This window comes from Triticum dicoccoides, chromosome 1A (genome assembly GCF_002162155.2).
Source record: "Triticum dicoccoides isolate Atlit2015 ecotype Zavitan chromosome 1A, WEW_v2.0, whole genome shotgun sequence".
In the NCBI taxonomy this organism is placed as follows: domain Eukaryota; kingdom Viridiplantae; phylum Streptophyta; class Magnoliopsida; order Poales; family Poaceae; genus Triticum; species Triticum dicoccoides.
In genome coordinates this window covers 347,650,896-347,672,952 of record NC_041380.1, presented here as the reverse complement: position 1 = coordinate 347,672,952, position 22,057 = coordinate 347,650,896, and the positions used below count along the sequence as shown (strand labels likewise).

The following is a 22,057-nucleotide window of genomic DNA, read 5'->3' as shown; positions in this document are numbered from 1 at the left end:
CAACACTTGATGCTCCTTCTTGATTTCTACCTCCACAGCTTTCAGCATTGCGAAGAGCTCGGGAATAGTCTTATTCATCCCTTGCATATTATAGTTCATCACGAAGCTCTTGTAGCTAGGTGGCAGTGATTGGAGAATTCTGTCAATGACGCAATCATCTGGAAGATTAACTCCCAATTGAATCAAGTGATTATTATACCCAGACATTTTTGAGTATATGCTCACTGATAGAACTATTCTCCTCCATCTTGCAGCTATAGAACTTATTTGAGACTTCATATCTCTCAATCCGGGCATTTGCTTGAAATATTAACTTCAACTCCTGGAACATCTCATATGCTCCATGACGTTCAAAACGTCGTCGAAGTCCCGATTCTAAGCCGTAAAGCATGGCACACTGAACTATCGAGTAGTCATCAGCTTTGCTCTGCCAGACGTTCATAACATCTGGTGTTGCTCCAGCAGCAGGCCTGGCACCCAACGGTGCTTCCAAGATGTAATTCTTCTGTGCAGCAATGAGGATAATCCTCAAGTTACGGACCCAGTACGTGTAATTTCTACCATCATCTTCAACTTTGCTTTCTCAAGGAACGCATTAAAATTCAACGGAACAACAGCACGGGCCATCTATCTACAATCAAACATAAACAAGCAAGATACTATCAGGTACTAAGTTCATGATAAAATTTAAGTTCAATTAATCATATTACTAAAGAACTCCCACTTAGATAGACATCCCTCTAATCCTCTAAGTGATCACGTGATCCAAATCAACTAAACCATGTCCGATCATCACGTGAGATGGAGTAGTTTCATTGGTGAACATCACTATGTTGATCATATCTACTATATGATTCATGCTCGGCCTTTCGGTCTCCGTGTTCCGAGGCCATATCTGTATATGCTTGGCTCGTTAAGTATAACCTGAGTATTCTGCGTGTGCAACTGTTTTGCACCCGTTGTATTTGAACGTAGAGCCTATCACACCCGATCATCACGTGGTGTCTCAGCACGAAGAACTTTCGCAACGGTGCATACTCAGGGAGAACACTTCTTGATAATTAGTGAGAGATCATCTTAAAATGCTACCGTTAATCAAAGCAAGATAAGATGCATAAAAGATAAACATCACATGCAATCAATATAAGTGATATGATATGGCCATCATAATCTTGTGCTTGTGGTCTCCATCTTCGAAGCACCGTCATGATCACCATCGTCTCAACACCTTGATCATCATCGTAGCATCATTGTCGTCTTGCCAATCTTATGCTTCCACGACTATCGCTACCGCTTAGTGATAAAGTAAAGCATTACAGCGCAATTGCATTGCATACAATAAAGCGACAACCATATGGCTCCTGCCAATTGCCGATAACTCAGTTACAAAACATGATCATCTCATACAATAAAATTTAGCATCATGTCTTGACCATATCACATCACAACATGCCCTGCAAAAACAAGTTAGACGTCCTCTACTTTGTTGTTGCAAGTTTTACGTGGCTGCTACGGGCTTAGCAAGAACCGATCTTACCTACGCATCAAAGCCACAACGATAGTTTGTCAAGCTGGTGTTGTTTTAACCTTCGCAAGGACCGGGCGTAGTCACACTTGGTTCAACTAAAGTTGGAGAAACTGACACCCGCTAGCCACCTTTGTGCAAAGCACGTCGGGAGAACCGATCTCGCGTAAGCGTACGCGTAATGTCGGTCCGGGCCGCTTCGTCCAACAATACCGCCGAACCAAAGTATGACATGCTGGTAAGCAGTATGACCTATATCACCCACAACTCACTTGTGTTCTACTCATGCATATAACATCAACGCATAAAACCTAGGCTCTGATACCACTGTTGGGGAACGTAGTAATTTCAAAAAAATTCCTACGCACACGCAAGATCATGGTGATGCATAGCAACAAGAGGGGAGAGTGTGATCTACGTACCCTTGTAGACCGACAACGGAAGCGTTATGACAACGCGGTTGATGTAGTCGTACGTCTTCACGGCCCGACCGATCAAGCACCGAAACTACGGCACCTACGAGTTTTAGCACACGTTCAGTTCGATGACGATCCCCGGACTCCGATCCAGCAAAGTGTCGGGGAAGAGTTCCGTCAGCACGAGGCGTGGTGACGATCTTGATGTTCTACCGTCACAGGGCTTCGCCTAAGCACCGCTACAATATTATCGATGAGTATGGTGGAAGGGGGCACCGCACACGGCTAAGAAAACGATCACGTGGATCAACTTGTGTGTGTCTAGGGGTGCCCCCTGCCCCCGTATATAAAGGAGCAAGGGGAGGAGGCCGGCCGGCCCTAGGGCGCGCCAAGGAGGAGGTGTCCTCCTCCTAGTAGGAGTAGGAGTCCCCTCTTTCCTACTCCTACTAGGAGGGGGAAAGGAAGGGGGAGAGGCGGAAGGAAAGGGGGAGCCGCCCCCCCTCTCCTAGTCCAATTCGGACCAGAGGGGGAGGGGGCGCGCGGCCCACCCTGGCCGCCCCTCTCTCTCCACTAGGGCCCATAAGGCCCATTACTTCTCCCGGGGGGTTCCGGTAACCCTCCGGCACTCCGGTTTTCTTCGAAATCACCCGGAACACTTCTGGTGTCCGAATATAGCCGTCCAATATATCAATCTTTATGTCTCGACAATTTCGAGACTCCTCGTCATGTCCGTGATCACATCCGGGACTCCAAACTAACTTTGGTACATCAATACTCATAAACTCATAATATAACTGTCATCGAAACCTTAAGCGTACAGACCCTACAGGTTCGAGAACAATGTAGACATGACCGAGACACGTCTCCAGTCAATAACCAATAGCGGAACCTGGATGCTCATATTGGCTCCCACATATTCTACGAAGATCTTTATCGGTCAGACCGCATAACAACATACGTTGTTCCCTTTGTCATCGGTATGTTACTTGCCCGAGATTCGATCGTCGGTATCTCAATACCTAGTTCAATCTCGTTACCGGCAAGTCTCTTTACTCGTTTCGTAATACATCATCTCGCAACTAACTTATTAGTTGCAATGCTTGCAAGGCTTTATGTGATGTGCATTACCGAGAGGGCCCAGAGATACCTCTCCGACAATCGGAGTGACAAATCCTAATCTCAAAATATGCCAACCCAACATTTACCTTTGGAGACACCTGTAGAGATCCTTTATAATCACCCAGTTATGTTGTGACGTTTGGTAGCACACAAAGTGTTCCTCCGGCAAACGGGAGTTGCATAATCTCATAGTCATAGGAACATGTATAAGTCATGAAGAAAGCAATAGCAACATACTAAACGATCGGGTGCTAAGCTAATGGAATGGGTCATGTCAATCACATCATTCTCCTAATAATGTGATCCTGTTAATCAAATGACAACACATGTCTATGGTTAGGAAACATAATCATCTTTGATTAACGAGCTAGTCAAGTAGAGGCATACTAGTGACGTTTAGTTTGTCTATGTATTCACACAAGTATTATGTTTCCGAATAATACAATTATAGCATGAATAATAAACATTTATCATGATATAAGGAAATAAACTAATAACATTATTATTGCCTCTAGGGCATATTTCCTTCATTAGTGTGGAGAAAATAAGCTTTATACGATCTTATGATATGGAAGAAATAAAAGTGACGGACTGCATAATAAAGGTCCCTATCGCAAGTGGCAATATAAAGTGAAGTTCTTTTGCATTAAGATTTTGTGCATCCAACCATAAAAGCATATGACAACCTCTACTTCCCTCTACGAAGGGCCTATCTTTTATTTTTGTCTTATACCTTATACAAGAGTCATGGTGATCTCCACCTTTCCTTTTTACACTTTATCCTTTGGCAAGCACTATGTGTTGGAAAGATCCTGATATACATACATAAACACTATTCTGATCACGGGATCAGAATAATATTTTGATCACAACATGAACTTCCCGAGTAACGCGCCTGACTTTCCGCGAGTACTAGGTTGAACTTCAGCTAAAAGGTGTCCAAATGGGGCTTGCGATATACTGTTGGATAGCTATGGACATCAGTATCATGACCCAAGTTAAATTTTTGGCAAAATGTAAGCGGTTTAAGAGCAGTTTTGAAAACCGTTTTTTCTTCATACAAAAAATGTGAATCGTATTTTCGATCGCATTTTAAAACCGTTTATCGGAATGAGACACATAATATGGCCTTGGAAAGCTGCTGCAAAACCGCTCCTTCCACATATTGAAAGTTTTCTCTAATTCCCTACGGTTAAAGAGTAATTCGGAAAATCATAAAATTTCGCAAACCGAACACCCGAGTTCGTATTTTTGACGCCATTTCTAAACGGCTAATCCAATTAAGGCAAATAATATGGCGTTGGAAAGCTTATAAAAATGCGCTAATTTTTTATGTTAAAACTGTTTTCTAATTTTGAATGGTTTAAAAGTAATTTAGAAAACGGTACAAGTTCCACCGAGTTCGTATTTTCAAGCTAATTTTTTAACCGTATGTCCAAATGCAGCAAATGATATGGCGTTGGAAATCTTGAAGAAATGGGAAACTTTTCTGTATATATTGTTTCTCCTAATTCATTACAGTTTTAAGTCAGTTTCAAAAATGGTTAAAAACATATTTTTGCCGTAATTTCTACAAACTTTATCGGAATTGGGAAAATAATATACCGCTGAAAAGCTACGAAAAATGTGAAACTTTTTCATGTTGATGGTTTTCTCTGGATCCTGGCCATTTTCAAGTAATTTCGAAAATGGCGAGATCATTCGTTCAGCCTTTATCGCGAAACAGATTCTTCGAAAATGCACCGCATGAAGAACCTGAACTTCTCGGCATGTCTACTTGAACTTCACTCTGTTTTTCACGTGTTTTTTTTCTCGTAGCTCTCCATCCACTGCTCATAGCTCTCTATCCACTCATCGGAATTGAGCAAGTGATATATACCAGTGGAAAGCTACTGTAAACACGCAACTTTCCCGTGTTGATCATTTTTTCATACTCGCGACGATTTTAAAAGTTTTCCATCTGAAATTCATTCAGTGTAGTAGGTGAACTTCCTGCTGTTTTCACGTTGAATTTCGGTGACGTATTTTCGTTTGTAATTTTCTCATCCATTTCGTCAGTGTTACACAAATGATATTCTTTTTGTACAAACATCTCTCACAATATATTTTTTAACTTTCTTCGACCGAGGACTTGAATTTACACAAATAATATTCCTGCCATTTTGAGGTAAATTAGAAAATGGCGAGATCATGATTTCTGCGTTCATCGCGAACGGAAATGCACTGCGTGAAGTAGTAGAACTTCTGGGGCATGTCTGTTTGAACTTCACTCTATTTTTGACGTGCTGTTTTTTGACGTGTTGCTTTTTGCACCGGGTGAAGTAGTTGAACTTCTGGGGAATGTCTGTTTGAACTTCACTTTGTTTCACTGTATTGTATTTTTCTTATATGAAATACACACCATGTAGCACGTGAACTTCCGATTGTTATCACTTTTGAACTTCTCTCTGGTTTGAGAGAATTATTTTAAAACACAAAAAACAACATATTTTTTATTTATTTTGGACATCTAAGTACACGGTGAACCTCTCTCACAAGAAATTTTTGAACTTTCCCTCGCCGAGCAATTGAACTTCTAGCAACCATTCTTTTCATTTATGAGTTGTTTTTAAAAGTGCAAAAAATGGCGCTGTGTTTTTTATTTTTTCAACAGGTAAATCCTAGGTTTTAATAAACTCCGAAACTTCTCTATTATTTCAATTTGAACTTCACCTTTTTATATTTTGAGTAAAGAATTGCATTCGATTTTTATATGGAAAAAATCTTAGTTTTGTAATAAACATTATACAAATTCTTCGTTATTTCGAACTGAACTTCTTGGTTTATTCGTTGGCAATGGGAAAAATTTAAGTTTTTGTGATAAATATTGATATGCTCTATTTTCTGAAATTGAACTTCTTGGTTTATTATTTATTATCGAGGAAAATCTAATTTTTTCATATACATTGAACTATTGTATTTTTTTAAATTGAACTTCTTGGTTTTTTCAATTTGGACTTCTTGGTGTCATTCATTTGTAACGGGAAAAATGCTAATTTTGTAATAAACATCGTACAACTTCTTGGATATTTTCGAACTGAATTTCTTGGTTTTTTCGTTAGTAACGGGAAAAATTATGAGAAAAATATGCATTTCTTATAGACATCGAACTTCACCATTTTTTAAATTTGAACTTCTTAGTTTTATTTGTTAGTAATGGCAAAAATCCTTTTTTGAACTTTCCCGGGCAGGTCACTTGAACTTCGAGCAACTAAATTTTTCATCAAGACAACCGTCATAAATTCGTTACCGTTTGAGAGCAATATTAAAAATGGCAAAAACAACATCGTTTTTACTTTTTTTTAACATGTAATTGAAGGTTGGACGTCTCGCACTAGAGATCTCGAACTTCACCATGAGGAGCACGTGAACTTCTTGCAACAAACCTTTGAAGCTTTTAGTTTTCTATGCTTATATTCTTATCTGAAATGCATTTCGTGTAGTAGTTGAACTTCCCGTAGTTTTCACCTTGAACTTCTGTCACGTATTTTTGTTCAACCTCTCTCACAAGAATTTTTGAACTTTCTCAGGCCGAGCACTTGAACTTCTATCAATGAAATTTTAGCCTTTGCTTGAATTTCCCGCTGTTTTCACCTTGAACTTCTGTCACGTATTTTTGTTCAACCTCTCTCATAAGAATTTTTGATCTTCCTCGGGCTGAGCACTTGAACTTATAGCAACGAAATTTTAGCCTTTACTTTTTCATTCTTTTTTTCATACAATGCACACTGTGTAGTACATGAACTTCTCGCAGTTATCAACCTGAAATTCTCCCGGTTACGTGAAAATATTTGAGTTTTTTATAGGCATTGAACTACTATACCTTTTTTTATTTGAACTTCATTGTGTATTTTCTTAGAAATGTGAAAATTGGAGGTTTTTTAGAAACATCGAACTTGTTCGTTATTTTGAATAGAACTTTGTTATTTTTTTATATTGAACTTCTTCTTTCTTTTCTTAAACTTCCGGAGTTAACATTTATCTCGGCGAGCTTTGTTTTCTTCTTATTTTTTCCAGCGTGTATGTTTTGTGTTGTTTTTCTCCTTTGTTGGACTTCTTTTTGTTCTAGTATTTGAATTTACTTGGGCTTCTTTGTTTTGTAGTTTTTGAATTGAAACCAACAAATACTAGTTTTTTGCATCCATACATATTGTTGAACTTTAGGAAATAATACATAACAAGAAACTGTACAACATGATGTTTTAGACTAATGTTTTGTTAGAACATCACATTTTTTCCCTAGGACATGTTGTACAATGTTTGAACATGACATTTTTGCTTTTTAACTCTATGATTTTTGTTGTTGTTGAACTTCAAGGGTTTTTATATTTGAACTTGCAAGGGTTGTCATGTCAACTAAGATATCACTAACCTCCCCCGAGTTTCTTTCATGCACTTTTAGTTTTTGACGAATGCCCCGGGTTTCTTTTTCTATAGATTTTTCAACGACAGTAATACATGAACTTCATCAACTTTTTTTGTCAAGTAGAAAAAGATGTAGAACAAATATGGAAGAGTGTAATTTTTATTCCACGACTTTCCCGTGATTTCAATCATTCCAGGATCGCGTTTTGTGTGAACTTTTTAGATACCGATCTACTTGAAATAACACTTGTGAGAACAAGTCCACTTAAATCAGAATCCAATGAATAATATTTATTTTTAATTTATCTTGTTATCATCATTTAGTACTACTCTGCATATGGTTTCATATATTTTGGTCTCACGGACATTAGCACAAGCACCTGATGTTCTAGTACAAGAAATGACCAATTGAAAATCAATGATTTTTACTAGTAGATAGCAACACTACAAAAGAACGTGGACGAATGTTCATTAGCATCAACTGTAAAAATGGGATGCCAAAAACACACACGGACGTTCGGTTGCACTATCTGCAGCCGTCCAAGTACAAGCACAACGGCAGCTGTCGAGCAGACCAAGTGCAGTAGCAGCTCCCTTCCCATATCCAGTCGCTAGCTCCATGCCTCCATCTTGTCCATCGCTCACAACACTGATTGCAGCAGGGAGAGGAAACAACAAGTGCTGGTGTAGCTTGGCAGGATAGAGAGATGGCGACCCACACAGTGAGCACACACATCGAACCAAAAGAGGTCGCCTAGAACGGACTTCACAGTGAGCATGCACACCCACACATCCATGTCTAGCTTGGCTTGGCCGGCAAGAGCGACAGAGGAGAGGAGCCGCTGTAGTGAGCCAAATCAAGCCGCACCAATTCTGGCCATCTTGGCGATATCTGCGTTCTTGCTGACCCTGTCACCCTTCTCGCGGGAGCCCAGGTGACCTCGTCGACTCCCTTAGAAGCCGGAGACTCGCTGTAGGGGTGGTGTGACTTGTGCTCATACGAAGTTTCCTTCCAGGCATTTATCGGTGGAACTGCTGCCAATTTTTTCTGTTGAACTGATACAGACAAATTGCCTTAAATATTTATGGAAATATACTGAAGAATGCTGCAGTTTTTTGCTGCAAGAAGTGTCGTTGTCCTCACTCTAATGGAGTAACTCACCGCGGCAGCACCACTTCCTACGTGCTAGCATCCACTGGATTTGTGGCCTATGAATGTCCTTTACGTAGTAGGTAGCCGAGAGCGACGACTCCGACGCCGAAGGAGAGAATCTCGTCGTTGTCCTTCACTTTTGAGTAGTACGTCGCGGCTGGATCCCTGGTGGGGGCCTGTGCCACGACGGCGCGCAGGGGCATCACGCCGACGAGGGTCGGGCTGGTGGCTCGCGCCGGGGAAGGAGACTGGTGGATCGCGTCACCGGAGGTGGAGGCGGGGTGGATCAGGGAAGAAGGGGTCGGGGAGGAGGAGCGCCGGCGGCGGGCTTCCGGGTCGAGCGTCGTGGAAACAGGGGAGGGGTGGCCGCCGCGCCTCGTTGGCCAGAGATCACGGACGGTCAGCTTCCGACGTGTCCTCGTGCCCAACAAGTGACAAACGCGGTGGCGGGATCCTGTACGGAGGCTCGATCCGTGTGGCGGCAGTAGGAAGCCGGACTCGGGTGGGGGAGAGGTAGGTAGCTGGTGAGGCGGAGTGGAGCAGCGGTGGCGCGTGGGGAGGTGCGAGGGTCATGGCGGCGCCGGCGTGCGGGGTGGATTGAGGTATATATATATATATATATATATATATATATATATATATATATATATATATATATATATATATATATATATATATATCCAATTGGATGTGGGTTATCATAAACTATTATTGTTGACATTACCCTTGAGGTCGAAGGTTGGGAGGCAAAACTATAAGCCCCTATCTTTCTCTGTGTCCGATTAAAACTTCATACCCATAAGTGTTGCGTGCATGTTAGCAATTGTGAAAGACTAAATGATAGTTGAGTATGTGGACTTGCTGAAAAGCTCTTATATTGACTCTTTCCGGTGTTATGATAAATTGCAATTGCTTCAATGACTAAGATTATAGTTTGCTAGTTTTTCAATGAAGTTTCTGATCATACTTTACATTGTGAATAGATTGTTACTTTAGCATAAGAAATCATATGACTATATATGTTGCTATTCTAAGAATGATCATGATGCCCTCATGTCTGTATTTTATTTTATCGACACCTCTATCTCTAAACATGTGGACATATTTTTTGATATCGGCTTCCGCTTGAGGACAAGCGAGGTATAAGCTTGGGGGAGTTGATACGTCCATTTGCATCATACTTTTATATTGATATTTATTGCATTATGGGTTGTTATTACACATTATGTCACAATACTTATGCCTTTTCTCTCTTATTTTACAAGGTTTACATGAAGAGGGAGAATGCCGGCAGCTGGAATTCTGGGCTGGAAAATGAGCAAATATTAGAGACCTATTCTTCACAACTCCAAAAGTCCTGAAACTCCACGAAATTCAGTTTTGGAATATATAAAAAATATTGGGCGAAGGAAGCACCAGAGGGGGTCACCCACCGTCCACGAGGGTGGAGGGCGCGCCCCCTGCCTCGTGGGCCACCTGGAAGCCCCCCGATGCCCATCTTCTTGTATAAGGTGTCTTTTTCCTGGAAAAAATCATAAGAAAGTTTTTGGGACGAAGCGCCGCCGTCTCGAGGCGGAACCTTGGCAAAACCAATATAGGGCTCTGGCGGAGCTGTTCTACCGGGGAAACATCCCTCCGGGAGGGGGAAATCGTCACCATCGTCATCACCATCGATCCTCTCTGTGAGAGGGGGTCAATCTCCATCAACATCTTCACCAACACCATCTCCTCTCAAACCCTAGTTCATCTCTTGTATCCAATCTTTGTCTCAAAACCTCAGATTGGTACCTGTGGGTTGCTAGTAGTGTTGATTACTCCTTGTAGTTGATGCTAGTTGGTTTATTCGATGGAAGATTATATGTTCAGATCCTTTATGCACATTAATACCCCTCTGATTATGAACATGAATATGATTTGTGAGTAGTTACGTTTGTTCCTGAGGACATGGGAGAAGTCTTGTTATAAGTAGTCATGTGAATTTGGTATTCGTTCGATATTTCGATGAGATGTATGTTGTCTTTCCTCTAGTGGTGTTATGTGAACGTCAACTACATGACACTTCACCATTGTTTGGGCCTAGGGGAAGGCATAAGTAGATGATGGGTTGCTAGAGTGACATAAGCTTAAAGCCTAGTTTATGCGTTGTTTCGTAAGGGGCTGATTTGGATCCATATGTTTAATGCTATGGTTTGGTTTACCTTAATTCTTCTTTCGTAGTTGCGGATGCTTGCGAGGGGGTTTAATCATAAGTGGGATGCTTGTCCAAGTAAGGGCACTACACAAGAACCGGTCCACCCACATATCAAATTATCAAAGTAACGAATGCGAATCATATGAGCATGATGAAAACTAGCTTGACGATAATTCCCATGTGTCCTTGGGAGCACTTTCCTTTATATAAGAGTTTGTCCAGGCTTGTCCTTTGCTACAAAAAGGATTGGGCCACCTTGCTACACCTTGTTTACTTTTGTTACTTGTTACCTGTTACGAATTACCTTATCACAAAACTATCTGTTATCGATAATTTCAGTGCTTGCAGAGAATACCTTACTGAAAATTGCTTGTCGTTTCCTTCTGCTCCTCGTTGAGTTTGACACTCTTGCTTATCGAAAGGACTACGATAGATCTCAAGGTCGCAACGGGGACGGGGATGACCGGTGATGACTCCGCCATCCCCGCCCCGATCCCCGCCAATCCCCATACCCGCGATCCCCGTGAAGCTTCGCGGGGACAAAACGCCCGCATCCCCGTTAATACCGGGTATCCAGTACCCGTCGGGTATCCATGGGGATTTCAAAGCTGACTGGGATAGGTGAGATTGGAGAAGAAATGGTTGTTGGGAGAGGTGGAGAAAAATAATTGTGTAAAATATCTAGGTATTAATCTATATATTCTGCATTTGTAGTACGAATGTCATAGTTTTCGGGTATCCATGGAGTCCCCACGGGGGGAATTTCATATCCATCCCCGCCCCGCGAGATTAACGGGTACCCACCAAACAATATCCATGGGGCTAATTTGTCCCCCATCCCCGCTCCATGACGCATAAATCCCCGCGGGTACCCATCCCCACGGGGAATATTGCCATCTTGAGATAGACCCCCTATACTTGTGGGTCATCAATGGACAAAGGGAATTACGTATGTTGTCATAAGGTTCGACTGATAAACATCTTTATAGAATATGTAGGAGCCAATATGGGCATCTAGGTTCCGCTATTGGTTATTGACCAGAGAGGTGTCTCGGTCATGTCTACATAGTTCTCGAACCCGTAGGGTTCGCACGCTTAACGCTCGTTGACAATATACATTATATGATTTGGTGACCGAATGTTGTTCGGAGTCTCGGATGAGATCACGGACATGAAGAGGAGTCTCAAAATGGTCGAGAGGTAAATATTGATATATAGGACGATGATATTCGGACACCGGAAGTGTTTTGAAGTGCACCGGGTAGTCATTGGGTCACCGGAAGGGGTTCTGGACGCCCCCGGTAAGTGTATGGGCCTAATGGGCCAAAGGGGGGGACAGACCAGCCTCTGGTGCGCCCCTTTTTGGACAACAAGCCCTAGGTGAAGTAAAGGGGAGGGTGGCCCCTCCTTCCTTTCCCTCCTCAAGTGAGAAAGGAAAGGGGGGGGGCGCCACCCTCCCCTGCCTTCCTCCTGCACTCATACATGGCAGGGGGGCGCGACTTGGGGCAGGACCCCAAGTGGGATTCAACCCCACTTGGGGTGCCTCCAGGCTTCCTCCTCCCCCCACCTATATATATGTGGGAGAGGGGGAGCCTAGCACACTACAAGATTGTCTTAGCCGTATGCGGCGCCCCCGTCCACCATTTACTCCTTCGGTCATATTTTCATAGAGCTTAGGCGAAGCCCTGCGAAGATCGCATCACCATCATTGTCACCACACCGTCGTGCTGTCGGAACTCATCCACTCCCTCGCCGTCTTGCTAGATCAAGAAGGCCCGGACATCATCGAGTTGAACGTGTGCTGAATGCGGAGGTGTCATACGTTCAGTACTCGATTAGTTGGATCACGAAGAAAGTTCGACTACATCAACCGCGTTGTGAAATGCTTCCGCTTACGATCTATGAGGGTATGTAGACACACTCTCCCCCTCCCCTTGCTATGCATCTCCTTGATAGATCTTGCGTGTGCATAGATTTTTTTTGTTTTCCATGCAATGTTTCCCAACAGAGCTTAGTGGATCGCATGGGAAACAACAACGCTCGTTAGGAGCCTGACCTGATCTCACTTCAGGAGTTTGTGCACCTCGACCCTTCCATTTCCGCAACTCTTCCAATCCTATGGATGCCGACGATTGGCTTCATGGCATCCTATTCGAGATGGAGTCAGCTAATGTTGCCCTTGTCAGTTACGTCACCTTTGTGGCTTTTCACCCGAAGGGTCCAGCTGCACAATGGTGGGAAAGCCACGGGCGTATGCTGCCTATTGGAACCTTCGCCACTTGGCTTGAATCCCAGACTGCCCTCCGTGCACGACACATTCCTCAAGGATTGGTGGACAAAAGGAAGAAGGAATTCCTGAACCTCACTCAAGGCAAGATGAGAGTGGATGAATATCAGAGGGAATTCCATAAACTGTCTCGCTATGCTGAAGATGACGTCTCCACCGACGCACGCAAGCAGGAGAAGTTCCGAGAAAGATTAGATCCTAATTTGAAACATGCCCTTAGTATCCATGAATTCACAGACTTTGCAACACTTATCAGCAAAGCTATTCAGGCAGGAACTAGTCAGGCCGAGTACTAGGATTCGCTCAAACACACTCATGACGTTGGTTCATGTTCGGGCCTGTCTTCTCAGAAGTGCAGAGTGTGGATTCCGCACAATGTCCATCACCAACCTGCTCCAGCACTGAGGCCTTCTTATGTTGCACCTCGTCTTCCCCCACCGCCGAAGCAACTCAAGATTCAAGGTGTACAACCCAGTGCTATGGCCCCTCCTCCTAATGGTGGTTTATGCCACAAGTGTGGACAGCCAAGACAGTGTGCTATCAACTGTCGCCTGAATCAGTGTCATGGTGCACAAGCTCGCCAGGCCAGATATTCCAATGTCAGACCATCTGCTATTGTAATTGGTCATGCCAACCATGTTAAAGCAGAAGAAGCTCAGAATGAACCAACCGTTGTGATGGGAACCCTCCTAGTTAATTCAGTTCCAACTTCTGTTCTTTTTGACTCAGGAGCATCACATTCATTTGTGTCTCGGTAGTTTGCACAGCTGCACGGCTTCGCCATGGAATATTTGCCCACTCCTTTAGCGATGCAATCCTTGGGTTCCAAGTGGCAAACCACAATGGTAAGCCCCCATAACCAAATCAAAATTGAAGGTCTAGTCTTCTGTGCTTCTCTTATTTCCCTTGGACCTTCCAACATAGATGTCATTCTTGGTACCGATTGGTTGAAAATCCACAATGCTTTGATCGACTGTGCTGCCAAAACAGTTGAGCTCATACACCCTTCTGGCCAGATAGTCAACTACACAACTCAATTAATCCAGAATGCCGAAACCCAGATATACGCGGTGAATGCTGTGAATGCATCATCGCTGATTAGCATCGAGAACATTTCGGCTGTCCGTGACTTCCAGCATGTCTTTCCAGAAGAACTTTCAGGAATACCCCCTGCCAGAGCTGTCAAGTTTGTCATAGACTTGAAACCGGGCATCATTCCTATCGCCAAGCGCCCATACAAGATGTCACCACATGAACTTCTCGAGCTTAAGAAGGAAATCGAAGAATCACTTTGCAAAGGATTCATTCGTTCTAGCTCTTCCGCATGGGGTGCCCCTTCTCTCTTTGTTAAGAACAAGGATGGTACAAATCGTTTGGTTCAAGACTACCGACTTATCAACCATGCAACAATTCAGAACAATATCCGCTTCCCCGGATCAACGATCTGTATGATCAACTCGTTGGTTCCTCGGTATTCTCTAAACTCGATTTGAGGTTAGGATACCACCAAATCAGAGTTCGTGAAGAGGGCATTTGGAAGACTACCTTTTTACTCGCTATGGTACATACTAATTATCAATGACACAGAAATGAATTAGGCCAGAAGCTTCTGCTGGAAATCCACATTAAGAGGTTGATATGTGACCCAAGATAGATGGCGATCGATGGATAATCATGCGGGAGCAAAAACCATATAGGGCCAATAATTCAGAATGGGAGATATCAGAACAAAGAGACGTGTGAAAAAATATCAGCCCATCAGCAGCGGTTGTTTTCCTCATATAAAATTAACAGATTAGACAATCGACACTAGTTTAGCAAAACCACAAATAGGATTGGTAATTGAAAAGGATGCAAACAACATTTACCAAAATCTTATCTGATCAAACTCAAAAAACTAAGAAGACTAGGCCCGTAAAGGATTCTTTTCCCTGGTTTTTTTGAATTTTTTTCGCGGTGCCTGTAAAAATTACGCGTGTGACAAAGTGCTTCGTTTCCTTCGCTTGCCACGTTTCTATCCCACCGTGTGGATTTGACGAGTGTGACGCATGGTAGAACCTTCGATCATATATTTTCTTTTATCTTAGGCTTGTAGCGTTTTTCACGTGTGTTTTCTTAAGCGGTTTGCACTTTGACTAGGCCTTCTGGGCTGTACGTATCCTGCGCTGCGATTTTGTAGATATTTTTCTTGTCTCTCTCGAAGCCTCGAGTCCAATCTCGTGACACCGCCGCTCTTTGCGGATATAAAAGAAGTCCACCCGACGGGCTCATCTCTCGGTGTCCCTGATGGACAGGATCAGGTGATATGCACCTTTACATGTCACCGTGTGACTTGCGGTTCAAATTCATATTTAAACATTGTAAAAAAATCTAAAAAAATCATACATGTTCATAGCACATATTAAGATAATTTCTAAAAAAATCAGATTAAAATTCGAAACATACACCAAGAAGCAAAAAAGAGAAACTCATATGTGAATAGTATACAGAGAACCATTCGCAACTATTCATAACAAATTTCTCTTTTTTGCTTCTTGATGTATGTTTCGAATTTTGATCTGAATTTTTTAGAGATTATCTTAATATGTGCTATGAACATGCATGATTTTTTTCAGATTTTTTTATAATATTTAAATATGAATTTAGGCCGCAAGTCACACGGTGATTTCTCTTTTTTGCTTCTTGATGTATGTTTTGAATTTTGATATGAATTTTTTAGGAATTATTTTAACATGTGCTATGAACATGCATTATTTTTTACAGATTTTTTTACAATGTTTAAATATGAATTTAGGCCGCAAGTCAAGGTGCATGTCACCTAATCTCTTTCCCTCCCGTCCATCCCCATCCCCCTGTCGGCCTGTCCTGTTTCCAAAAGCGCCCGTCGAGGCCGCCGGTGACCCTCACCATCGGAGCCCTCCCCACGCCATCGTCGGAGGGAGTTGTCGCCTCGGCTAGGCTAGCGTCGTATTCGACGCGTTTACGCGCCCCAGCTCCCAGTCTCCCCGCCTCAGTGATGGATAGGTGCGAGATGGATGAGGGGAGGAGCGGGGATGGTGCAGTGGCCAAAGGAGGCGTGGCGGCGGCGTCGGGAGTTGTGGGAGATGGACCTCACTGCTGCCCACTGTGATGAGCCTCGCCGTCGCCATCCCATGGTGCTATGATGCCCGTACGATGGCCGGTCAGGTCCGTATTGTGTGGTGAGATCCGCCCGGCGGGGAGCCACACAAGGTCCAATATGCACGCGAGGGAACAACAACGTCAGATGGACTGGCCCGATGTGAGGGTGACCACGGGCATCCAGTCGTATGACACACCGCTCCCATCGGTGAGGCCAAATCCCCATATTATTCATCCAAAGGTGAGCTTCGTAGTTGGGTACAGACTCCTGTTTAAAGGCTTCGATCTACAAAGTTTCTGGGATGGATGAGTGATGTGACTAATTAGTTCGAGCTTCTATTCTTGATTTCTGTTTCTTCTGAAAATTGGAAGGTTTCCATGTGGTTTCAGTGAAATTTGTTGATTTGAGATAAGTTTGGCTGATCTGATGATTTGCTGTTTCTTACTGTCAAGAAAAAGTTGATCTCATGTTGTTTATTTTGTAGTATATGGGATTTACTTTGCAGCACATAATTTTGCAGTGGACGAAGTGGCAAGAACTGACAATTAATCGATTTACTGTATGCACATGCGTTCATCTGCTCCTCTGGCCACTTCATGCCATGCGTGCGCGCAGTCCTTGCCTCATTGGTCATATTCACGCTCATGGCGAGCCTCGGTGGCCTGCGGCCGCCGGCGTGCCCGCTCGGCCGCTGCGAGCAGGCGTCGACGGGGCGGATGGCGGCCATGTATGCTGGTGTGTGCCTGCTCTGTCTGAATTTCGAAAATAAGTTTACATGAGTTCTGCGTTCAGTAGATTTCGTCTATGGATTTCTTTTCCTAGCATTAGCTTTTACATCTGTTTATTCGGTTTGTACGCAAGCACTCTAGAGCCATGGATGCAAGACAATAAATTTGTGCCTGGTATTCATTTGAGTCGTTTAGAGAAGTGAAAAATGAAGGCTCTTAATTGCAAACCAGTAACAGAACAAGAAGAAAATTTTATTGATCCCAAATGACATATGATGGGTGTTCTTAGAATAATGGATCTGCTCTCAGTTTCTATGAGTTCATTTCATTGTGCAAGATTTTCCAGTGATTACTATAAATTTTCAGATATAGCATTGCCAATCGTCTGACTATCGCTTGTGAACATTGCAGGCAGCACCAATATTCATGTGCCTGAAAAACCTCGGACAGTAAAGACTGAAGTATGTAAATAAGGTTTTTCATAGTGACACTGACAAAGCTTATGCATGAGATGGAACATCCTTGTACATTACTTTGCAGGTTTCAAGCCTTTTGATGGAAGCTTCTGTATGTGATGGAAGCTCCTGTATGTGGGGCCATTGATAACACAGCCTTCCCTATTCTGTTGAGACTCTTCTTTTTTGTAGATTTTTCTATTTACTCCATAGTTCAAAGCTGGTGCTTTTGTGAATTTAATTTGAGAGTATTTGTTGGTTATGTAACTGAATTTGGACCTCACAATCAGCTATTAATTTTCTCTCTGGAAATTTTGATAGAGAAGATTAATATTCCAAACGTATTCACATGAGGTTTTATGCTCTTTACAGTTCTGCAGCTATCTCTTCAAGTATTTTTGTGATTCAGTTTCATAGCATTTATGCCATGGCAGCAAGGTGAAGGGTAAATTCAGAGCCAAGCCAACTACGCTCTTGACCTATTATATTGCTTAATATCATTTACTATTGCCATTTGTATTTTTGTGATTGGTAGATAAAAGCTTGCATAGTTGCACTTAGCGTTTATAGTACTATATATTCAGCTAATCGTACAAGAACCATCTTTGTAGCAGATCCAGGTTTTTATGTGTCTCTCTATACTTAACGGCTATGTTGTAAGGTTCAGTGGTCAATTGGAGTTTTAATTTCGTAGCTGTAGCTCTAAATAAGGTTTCCTTTGTTATGCAGTATATCCATATTATAATTAGAGGAGATGAGTTGTACCGCCTTGCGCATAATGCGTTTTAATTGAATTGGTTAAAAGAACACAACAACTGTTCACCTTGATAGAAGTTAATTTTTTGAATTCCTTGGGAAATTGGAGTGGCTCTTGTGCTTGCAGAAACGCTCTTTTGGTGAATAATATACTGTCCTACTGTTACACTATATACTATGTAAATATTTTTCTATTTGCTTAATTGATTAATGGTCTCCAAAACTGGGCCATAGTAGATGTCATTTCTTTGCTTCCCTTTGAACCAATGTATATCCTTGTTATTTGCTATGTTTTGTCGTCCCTTCCCTTATATGTTTCCAGTGTCTTGCAAAATTTGTAGCTAGCAAGAAGATGATTGAAACATTGCAGTTTCTTGGTAGGCAGAGAAGACATGTTCATGTTGAATTGACAAGGCCCAGGCTTCAAGTGAGATCATTCACTTGAGTTCTCAATGGTTTATTCCAAATTTCCGAGTTCATTCATTTCTTCTTTAGCTTAAAATTCAAGTTCCACTTGTGTATTGAGTTAGCCACTCATTTCCATGGAGCAGCTTGGATTTTATTCACCTACATGCTTCGTTAAAAATATGATTTATGCTAGAGATTGGGCTCTGTTTTCAGTACTAACCACGTTCAGTAAATCTGAAGAGAGAGAGAGCATTCGTCTCAGATTGAGATAATGATATTGACTAGGTCCAAGTTCTATTTCTTCTCTGTCATGATGTTATGGTCTTGATTATTGGACACCTGGTGTCCATATTTGGCTATAGCAGCCTATGTACTAAAGTATGTTTTTTGCATGTATGATATGGCTGGGACAGGTAGAAAGGTTGTTCAAGAAAATAATGTTAGAATGGCGTATAACAATTAGAGAATTTCAAACGCTTTCGGGTAATATGAGGTTGTTCCATAGTATTGCACATGTGTGCTTCATTGATATTTCAAGTGTACCGTTTGCTGCTTTTGAATGAATATATTGCTTCTTAACCTGATTTCTATTGAATTACAATGTTGTATGTATTGCTATTCCTTAGATTACTCACCTAGCAAAGAGGAAGAGGCATGCTTGCGTGGATCGGCTTGGGTAGGTTGGTTGGTGATGATATGTCTATTGCGACCAGCAGTGGTTATTTCACTACCACTACATCAGAGAGACAAACCCGGCTGTGGGATCAACATCATAGGTATAAGAAGAGAGCAAGAGCTTCGTAATTCTGCATCGAGTACCCACTATCACTACATGTTGTATAGATCACCTATGTATGTACCAAATAGATGTACCCTTTCTTCTATGAACTACTCTACAACGAATCAAATCTTGGGACGACTTACCAAATATTACAACAAAAAAAACTAAATGGCTTATCAGTCCTTATGGAGTCCTTATGGCGCGGCGTGCCGCCGCGCACTACCTGCTAGTAAGGCTTTATAGGTATAATAAACTTTCGATTGGTAACGAGTGCTTTTTCAATAAAGTTCAATTCATTGATAGATCACCCTGCAACTCAAATTCTTTGATCACCACGTCACCCAACCAATATGGAAAAGTATATATTTGAACCAAAACATTTGAAGCTTTTTATTAAGACCAAAATTACATTAGTCGATAATTCAAAATGGTGCCCATCACTAGGGCAGCTCACTATAATCCTAGTCAGTACCCATAAAGAATGTGTTGTCATAACTCATAACACATTCATAAAATTTGAAGCCACGGCCAAAATTATGTTCACACTCTGTAAGTGCCGGTTAGGAGGGAAAATCCTATGTGACGCATGTTGTCAAGTTGTTCAGCTTTCGCACACACATTCGCGAGCAAGGGACGATCTGGGCCGGCCCGCCCACCGCTTCTGCCATCCCGGTTTTGGGAACCTTCCATGAGGTTCCTGAACCGGTTTTTTCTGGTTTTAGGAACTTTCTAGGATGTTCCTGAACCGGTTTTTTTCCTGTCTCAATTTCTTTTTCTTCATGTTACTATTTTTTCTTTTCTCTCCTTTTTTCTATTTCTTTTTCTTTCCTTTTTATCCTTTTCATTTTTATTTCAAAAAATATTCACGTTTCTTGAAAATCTTTCACATATTTATAAAAAAATTGAATTTATAAAAATTTGGGAGTTCGAAAAAATTCTCGTTTTTCAAAAAATGTTTGTGTTTCCAAAAAAATCACGTTTTCAAATTTCTTCCGTAGTTTCATAAAATGTTCTTGTTTTAAAAAAACCTTTTATTTTCCGTATATCTGTTTCTTTACTTCATTTTTTCTATTTCTTTGTAATTCATTTTTCTTCTCTTTCTTGTTCTTAAAAATTTCAAATTTTGTTCAAAAATTCAAACAATGTTCAGAAGTTTAAAAAATGTTCCTGTTATTATCTTTTGTTCCAAATTCAAAAAACAATTCTCCATTTTTTATAAAAATGTTCGCATATTTTATAAAAATGTTCACCTTTCAAATATTGTTCATAATTTGAAAAAATGTTCGCGCTTCCACATTTTGTTTAGTAGTTTGAAAAAATGTTCCTTTTTCAAAATTCATTCGCAAAATTTAAGAAAAATGTTCGTATTTTCCAATTTTGTTTAATTGTTTCAAAATTGTTTCCATTTCAAAATTTGTTTGCAATCTGCAAAAATTTCTCTGTTTCTAATTTGGTTTGGGAGTTCCAAAAAGTGTTCGCCAATTTTTAAAAAGTTCATATATCCAAATTATTTTTTGGAATTTAAAAATGTTCATATTCCTTTTTCGTTGTTTCTGCTTTTTTTCTCCTGTTCCTTTTAACTGTTTTAAGAATATTTCACAGTTTTAAAAAATGTTCTTGATTTCATAAAAACTGTTCATGTTTTTTAAAAAATGGTCGAAAATTTAAAAAATATTTTCATTTTCAAATTTTGTTCTGAGTTTGAACAAATGTTCTTGTTTCAAAAATTGATCACGGATTCAAAAAATGTATGCGATTCCAAATTTTTGTTCAGACCTTCAAAAAAATTTCCGTTTAACACAAAATTGTTCACATATTAAAAATGTTCGTGATTTTCAAAAGGTGTTAAATTTGTTCACATATTCAGAAAATGTTCGAGCTTTTTATTTTTCTTCTCAAATTTGAAAAGTGTTTGCTTTATAAAAAACACTTTTGCAAAATAATATTCATGTTCGAATTTGACAAAGTGTTCGGATCTACATTACCTTTAGCTTTGTGCGCCATAGTAAACAAGAAAACTTATCTATCCCGTTGGCTTTGCTCCAGCGCGACCTACGCGCTTATCTATACCTACTATTAAAAGGAATAGATATTCTTGGTTTGGTTTAGTCCTTTACGTTTGGTTTACACACGTTAAGTGATCTGAGCCAGTTGCTTGTATATTGATGGGTCTTTTGTGGGCTTTCATAGAGAGACCGCGAAAAATAATTGGTTCAAAATAAATCAACATTGTGAGAATTGAACACAAGACCTCTTGTCTATCTCTTAGATGTAACAACAAAGACTTATGCACCTTTCATATTTACTAATCCCAACTCACTCTAAATATCCGAGTGGCAGTCATCATGTTTATTTATTTATTTTGCGAGAAAAGGAGTTGATATTAAAACGGCCAAATTACTGAAAGGTCCACACAGAAAAGGAAATTACAACCAAGCCCCTCTGCAACCCGACTACGCCGACGCCGTGGACGAGCCGGTGACGCGTCGTTCGCCGCTGCTCGCTGACGCCTTGGATCGAAGCAGCCCCCGTGCAAAACGGGAAGTCTCCGATCAACGGTCCCTGAGGGCCTACACCCATGGCCGCCGTCGTCGTCGCACCGCTCAACATCGCCTTCCTTCTCCAGATCTTCAACCGCCGGAATCGCCATCCCTCGATCTCCGGCACGGGGGAACCGTGCACGGCCTCTCCATCGAGCAGCGAGCACGAAGAA

The 22,057-nt window shown here is 41.5% G+C and overlaps 1 protein-coding gene across 1 annotated transcript; it reads left to right on the top strand.

Annotated features, from left to right (window-relative positions):
• The first annotated feature begins 15,918 nt into the window (after positions 1-15,918).
• Positions 15,919-18,801, top strand: LOC119272171. The gene is made up of 3 exons (XM_037553727.1): positions 15,919-16,456; positions 16,737-16,951; positions 17,356-18,801. Exons 1-3 carry the CDS (start codon positions 16,256-16,258, stop codon positions 17,378-17,380), a joined length of 441 nt encoding a protein of 146 aa, XP_037409624.1. The 5' UTR covers positions 15,919-16,255; the 3' UTR covers positions 17,381-18,801.
• The last annotated feature ends 3,256 nt before the right edge of the window (positions 18,802-22,057 follow it).

What these genes read in the sequence shown, in the direction of transcription:
- LOC119272171 (XM_037553727.1), top strand. Translation starts at nt 16,256, where the DNA reads ATGATGCCCGTACGATGGCCGGTCAGGTCCGTATTGTGTGGTGAGATC. An exon ending in CCCATATTATTCATCCAAAG is followed by an intron (nt 16,457 to 16,736) that starts GTGAGCTTCGTA and finishes ATAATTTTGCAG; the next exon opens with TGGACGAAGTGGCAAGAACT. An exon ending in GATGGCGGCCATGTATGCTG is followed by an intron (nt 16,952 to 17,355) that starts GTGTGTGCCTGC and finishes TGAACATTGCAG; the next exon opens with GCAGCACCAATATTCATGTG.